At 30.0% G+C, this 6,794-nt stretch overlaps 1 protein-coding gene across 1 annotated transcript; it reads left to right on the top strand.

Annotated features, from left to right (window-relative positions):
- Nucleotides 1-1,647: 1,647 nt before the first annotated feature.
- Nucleotides 1,648-4,154, top strand: LOC105141047 (uncharacterized). Its single transcript, XM_011048136.1, has 3 exons — nucleotides 1,648-2,039; nucleotides 3,408-3,515; nucleotides 3,598-4,154. The coding sequence occupies exons 1-3, from the start codon at nucleotides 1,719-1,721 to the stop codon at nucleotides 3,907-3,909; spliced, it is 741 nt and encodes a 246-aa protein (XP_011046438.1). The 5' UTR covers nucleotides 1,648-1,718; the 3' UTR covers nucleotides 3,910-4,154.
- The last annotated feature ends 2,640 nt before the right edge of the window (nucleotides 4,155-6,794 follow it).

Below are 6,794 nucleotides of genomic sequence, written 5' to 3'. Positions count from 1 at the left end.
AAGGAGAAATTAAAATAGAAGAAAGAGTGAAGAAAATGAAAAGGTGAAAGGTAAAAACACAGACCTGCCTCACTTATGAACTCTGCAAGAAGCTAGAACAAACCGATTTTGTTTACCAATCAGCGATCGTTGTGCCTAAACAATATCTTAACATTTGGCGTGATTCAATGCATGAAAAGATTAATGAGAACTTTGCAAGACCTGCTGAGAATCAAGATGTCAGAGGAGGAGAAAAATGAGGAGGGGTAGTGATGTAAGAAACCAACAAAAACCCTCTTCCATCACATCCCAGCCTCCATATATATATATATAGCTCAAGGGCTAAAACGTGACAACACTATTAAAGCCCACAGTAAATTTTCTTTTTGAACACGATATCACTTCACATCTTAGTTTTTTTTTGGTCAATGGGAAGTGTATTGTAAGTCAAAGGTTATTAAGTTTAACCTCCATGTAAAAACCATCAGTATCTTTGTAAATAACAATACTCCATGATATATGTTTTAAAAATTTCAATATCTTGAAGTTAATTTTTAAATTATAATAATTTAATGCATTCTTTTTAGTTAAAATAACTGATGCTTGATATACCTATAAAACATATTTTTATGGTGAATTTTAGGACTTTCTAATACCTAAGTAATTATCTATTTTAGAGAAAATATAGTATTATGTTAGAAAAAAGATCTAAAAATAAATATATATTACATAATAGAGATTGAAAATCCACATTTTTAAATGATTAATGGTGTATTTATGGTTCATGAGTGTGTCTTTAGGAAGAAGGGGTTAAAATATTTCTAATAGTTTTAACAAGAAAAAAATTCTCGTATTAATAAGTGATAAATATAAGGGGTTAAAATATTTCTAATAGTTTTAATAAGAAAAAAAATCTCTAACATATGTATTAATAAGTGATAAATATTTTTTATATAAACATTAATATTAATAGAAATATAGGAACTCTTTACATAATATTTATGTTAATAAAAATATAATAAATCTTGAAAAAGATTTTTTTATATCTAAAATTACAAAGAAAATAAAAACCAAAATATAACTAATTACATTTAAACTGATCTCTTTTTTAAATTGTGCTTACGTGAGATACGTATTTTTTCTAGGCATTATAGATGTTTTTTTTTAAGGTTCAGCCTATAATATAGATATAAACTGTCTTTTAAGCTGAGCCCATGATAACTACACTAAAATTAGAGAGAATTGTAATTTTCACATTATGAAAGCAGAAAGACTTTTACTTTACACAATATAATAGAAAATTTAACCACTTCACATAGCTATTAACCGGATCAATTTACTGTTTTCTTTTTTGTTCCTAAAACTTTGAGAAACAATTTTTAAGAAATAGAAAATAAATAGCGATGGTAGAAAAGATTAATACCTAGAAACATGAAAAAAAATAAAAAATAGTGCGGCAATATATAATAATAACTGCAACAATATCAAACGGGCCTTAATAAAGAGTTTTTGTCAAATTTGGAGGGCGAGCTAGAGAGTCCGAAAAATAGCCCACTAAGTTTAATTTGGGCCATCAAAGTATGCCCAGGCCAATGCAGCCCAATCCTCCTTCCAGCAAGAGATTCCTTCCCTCTCTCCCTCTCCCTCCCTCCCTCTCTCTCTCTCTCTTGCGAAGTAAAAAATTAATAAAAAGCTAAAAACCACAAAACACCCGACCAAAGCAACCGCCTGAGAACAGAATGACAACGTTGACAAGAGTGCTAAAACCTCTACTTTTATTCCTCGTAACAATAACATCATCAACTATATTGCCTGTACAATCAGACAACACGAACCATGTCTACTCACCCTGTGCAGACACCACTGTACAGGTATCAGATGGCTTCACTTTTTCTATCGCTTTTTCGTCGAGGAACGCTTTCTTCTTCAACAGTACCCTACAGTTGTCTCCCTGTGACAGCAGACTTTCTCTTACTAGCCAGAATTCTCAGATCTCAGTTTTTAGACCTAAAGTCGACGAGATCTCTCTCCTCACCATCAACACCTCATCTTTCTCTCCGGTTAGTTGAACCCCCACTCTCTTTGTATGCTTTGTGGGACTCTCTTTGTATGCGTTCTTTAATTTTCTGTTGTTTTTTATTTGGATATTTTAAATTAAGTCAATTGGGGTTTTATCCCTCTACTAGATTCAAAACATTGATGGTGCCCATCCCATAGATCAGTTTCTTTGTTTAATTGATTAATCTTTAGTGCTAATTAAGTCCATTTATATCTGCCATGAACATGAACTGTTCATTCTTGCTCGACCAAGAACAATTGAAATCTTTTCCTTAATGTGTTGTGTCTTAGACTCCCACAAAATGCAGGATTCGGCAGTTTGTTGGGAAATAGTTGTTACAGCTAGAGCAGGCATTTAGTTGAAAAATGCTGACAAAGAGTTACCTGGGTTGTAGAAATAGAAGAAGATTTTATTTAAAGTAATTAAATAAACAAGGTATCTGTGCCTTTTGCCTACTTATAATCAGCTTGGAGTGTTGAAAATGTTCATTAAGGAGTGTTAAGATTAATTCACGTTCTTCCAATTGTCAGAAAATTATAGATAAATTGAGTTTATGGAGTAAAGGGTGCAGCGAGAGATCTGGAGACAAAAGTTGAAAGAAACAAATGTATATACTCTTAGAGTTCATGTGTTGCTTATTTGTTTTAGAACTATAATAAACAATGAGTATTTCTAGATTCCAGTGAGATGTTATCTTAACACAAACCAAAACTAGAGTCTAGCGTGCCTACAAGATAGACTGTCGTTTGCACTCGGAAATAAATAATCTCTTTCATTGCCATGACGAAGCATCATTTTTAAACGTCTTTCACCACAATACACATGTTGCAACTGTAACAACTGTTTAACCTTTGTCACTATAACTCCTATGTACCTTACTCTTCCTCACCTAAAATGAAAAACTAGCAGCTGAAAATCAAAAGACTACTAAATTTTGACTAAGAGCAGACTATTTCAATGGACCTGTAGTTAAAATTCATTCTCCCAGGAATGTCTAGTTTTTTTAGCTGAGATCTGAATTGAGCTCTTTACAGATGAATATTATCTGATAACCTCTCCATAAAAATCCACATTCATTTATCTATATTTACACCAGATAGCAAATAACTTACCTGCAATCTCACACAGTGAATATTAATTTGTTGATAGCAATATGCATGTTTATCAAGTCATGCATGGTAGCAACCTAGGTACCGTAACCATAAGGCTGGTTATAAGTGATGTTACTAGTGGCTTTCAATCTCTTTTTTTGTATCCCCTTTTGTTGGTGACCGGTATCAACCGAGGTATCCATAGCTGCACTGGCTATAAGCTCGAGAGTACTTTTATTCAGTTTACTGTATCCCCCTTTTTAATTGGTGCTTTGCAGGGCGATTATGGTGGGTATATGGTTGCATTTGCCGGTCGAAAATATGCTGCAAGGTCTCTCCCTGCTTTTGTTGCAAACAGTACATACACTGTGACAAGCTTCACTCTGGTAAGAGACGATCCAGGACCCATTATGATCTCGATTTAGCTTCATAAGATCATCAGGAACCCATTAAATTTCTGTAATGCAGGTGCTTGAGTTTAAGAAGGGAAGGCTACAGAACTTATATTGGAAAAGGGATGGCTGCGCTAAATGTTCAGGAAACTCAAAATTTGTCTGCCTCAACAATCAGGATTGTGCAATCAGAACATCCAGTTGCAAAAAGAACGGAGGTAGTGTTGATTGCAGCCTTGGGATACAATTGGCATTCTCTGGCACAGACAAACACTTTTCTGCTCTAAACTCATGGTACGAAGTGGAAAACCTTCGACAGTACTCGCTTTACGGTCTTTACTCAAATCTCAGGGATTCTCTCACCAGTCAGTATAACAGTATCTTCTAATTGTGCTTTAGATGGTTTGTAGAGTTTTGGTTTCCTTGAATGCTGTAACTTTTTCCTCATATCTTTTCCAAATGGTGCAGACCTTTCTCTTCGGTCGATGCTCCTCTCTGTTGTATCTTTTCAGAGCTGTTCTGTGTAAATTTACATGCGTGATAAGTTATTTGCTATGAATGTTAAACGAGATTAAAATGTTTGGAATCTGCCCTTTGCATGATGTTTAAATGCATATGCCCGAGGTTTTTGAATTGTGTATGCCTACATCTGGGACGAGATGATTGAATCCTCTCTTCACCGACCATATTGTTTGGAGTGGCTGCTTTTGTGTGTGATAGTTCGTCGGCAACCACCTCGTTTCGGACAAATAAAGATGGTTTAATGGCATTTTGTCACCCAAAACTACTGGGGTTGCCGTCAAATGAGGTCTGTACTATTAATTTTATCAATTTTGTTCTTAAACTACCTATTTGGAACAAATAATGTCTTTTTCTTATTTGAGTTTTATTATTGATCAAAAACTATTTTAAAAAAATTTCTTTATTTGATACTTTGAGTTAGGATTCTCAATATGTGCTAATAGTCTACTTTAAAAAATTATTTCAAAAAAGCATTTTTTTTAATCATAAACATTAAACATTAGCAAAATTGTAAAAAATAGAAAATGATTTGGAATGATTCCAATTTTTGTCGGGATCTAAAATATCATATAAATTTATTTGCTTATTTTTAGTATGATTTTCCAAGTATTTGCATGGCGAATGCTTTATACCTAGCTAAATTAAAAGCAGCTTAATTTTAGAAATTATATACACAGAAATCTAACGAACCGTACTAAAATTACTCATGTAATTTCATATGACCTCTTCAGAACTCTCAGATTTTTCAAAGATAATTGCAGCCTATTTTCTGTTTTTAATGTTTTATTCAATTTATATTGTCTATAAAATAAACAAATATACCTTTTGGCTACAATTTTTTTTTTTTTTTTTGTGAAATTGCTATAAAATAAACAAATATACCTTTTGGCTTCATTTTTTTTTTTGTGAAATTAGATTGAATTTTCTTTAGCATCAATGAAAAATCTCAGTTCAAAAAATCAAAGTATGAGTTTTTTATAAAGAATCTTTAGTCAAAACTGACGATAAAATCAAAAGAAGGGACAACATATACTTAAACTACCATAATTCAAGGATAACATTGATGAAATTAAAAGCACAAGCCTCATTTCACAACAATCGCAAGAGCAAAATGTGCTGTTAAACCAAATATAGAATATATGATGTGATGTTAAGATGCATCATCATGAAACTTGGATGGTTAAAGAAAACTTGAAAGTGTGATTATAGTTAATTTTTAAAATATTTTTTATATTAAAATATATTAAAATAATTTTTTTATTTAAATTAATACATTAAAATGATCTAAAACATATAAAAAATATTAATTTTTAGTAAAATTGTTTTTATGAAATGATACTTCATATTGTTTTGTGTTAGAAATTAATATTTTTTTTTATAATTTTAAGTTATTTTAATATATGAATGTTAAAAATAATTTATTTTTAAAAAATATTATTTTTATATATTTTTATATAAAAATCATTTTAAAAATAACTTTAACTATATTATCAAATTCCCAACTTATATTTAAATAATTTTAATTGGTTTTGTACTATTGAACACCAACAACAAACTTTCACTTTCTAGTCATGCATGCGATAGCTGTCAATACCGTTCAGTTCAATTCCTTCCCTGTGACTAACCCTTCTTTTCAACCAATGAAAATATTCTTTTTTATTAAAATTTTTCACTATATTGATGATATTTTATCCAAATTAATTATGTTTTTATTTTATTTTATTAAATTCGTTACTTGATGTCCATGAAATTCAATCCAATTGTTATTGACACCTTTTTTTTTAAATAGTTTTTAATATCTTTAAAGCAATTTAACACAATATCATGCATTGATGTATATCGCTCTAAAATACTTTAACATCCTCCAGTTTTATATATATTATGATTATCCATTATAATTTAAAAATTTATCATTTATATCATAAATTTTTGTGCTGCACTTAACATCATTTTCAAATAAAAATCAATAAAAAAAGTCATTATTTTTCTAAAAAACCTTTACAATACTTTTTTTTTTAGATTAACATGGATGTCCGGGCCAGTTTGCGCGCACCATAATTAATTCCACGGGCCCTGAAGTTAGCAACTAAGAACTCGAACCTAAGACCACAGAGGGAGCAAGCTCTTTAATCCCAAGTCTTTACTACTTGGTCACCACCTAGATGATTTCTTTACAATACTTTTGTTGTTTAATTTACATAATTTATAAATAATATAAAACCTTTGAGTGAGTAATCTCATCATAAGTTTTATCATCAATATTTTGAATGACAACGATTACCGGAAATGAAAAAAACAAAGTAGTTTCTAGATTTTTTTTTGATAAAAAATCTCATATTTTCTCTTAGACAAACACATTTTATTATAAAATATTTTCTAACCAAGTTTACATATTAATGTTACGCAGAACACGATAAAGTAAAATAACCACAAATGATTGTTGACTTTTAATACCAATTGACAGAAATAAGGGTGAATAATAAAGATATTTGTTACATGTTAAAACTTTTAATACCAATTAATTAAGTATATAAAGATTTTTAAAATATTTAATTTTATTCATTAATGTATTCACTTGTCAAAAAGTTATTACAATTATTTCTATTAAAAAAACTAAAAAATCATAATGGTACCAAAAAAAAATCTTCAAATAAAATAAAAACTATAAAATATCTTAATAAAATATATAAAAAATACAAATAAGAAAATATTTATTTTCCTAAAATGGTACTTGAAAGGGGAAAAGAAGTT

This window comes from Populus euphratica, unplaced genomic scaffold, assembly GCF_000495115.2.
Source record: "Populus euphratica unplaced genomic scaffold, PopEup_1.0 scaffold131.1, whole genome shotgun sequence".
NCBI lineage: Eukaryota > Viridiplantae > Streptophyta > Magnoliopsida > Malpighiales > Salicaceae > Populus > Populus euphratica.
Note: the sequence above shows the minus strand (reverse complement) of the source record. Positions and strands in the feature narration are given on the sequence as shown.

Coding starts and splice junctions, on each gene's coding strand:
- LOC105141047 (XM_011048136.1), top strand. CDS start 1,719: ATGACAACGTTGACAAGAGTGCTAAAACCTCTACTTTTATTCCTCGTA. Junction 2,040..3,407: donor ACACCTCATCTTTCTCTCCG/GTTAGTTGAACC, acceptor GGTGCTTTGCAG/GGCGATTATGGTGGGTATAT. Junction 3,516..3,597: donor CTGTGACAAGCTTCACTCTG/GTAAGAGACGAT, acceptor TCTGTAATGCAG/GTGCTTGAGTTTAAGAAGGG.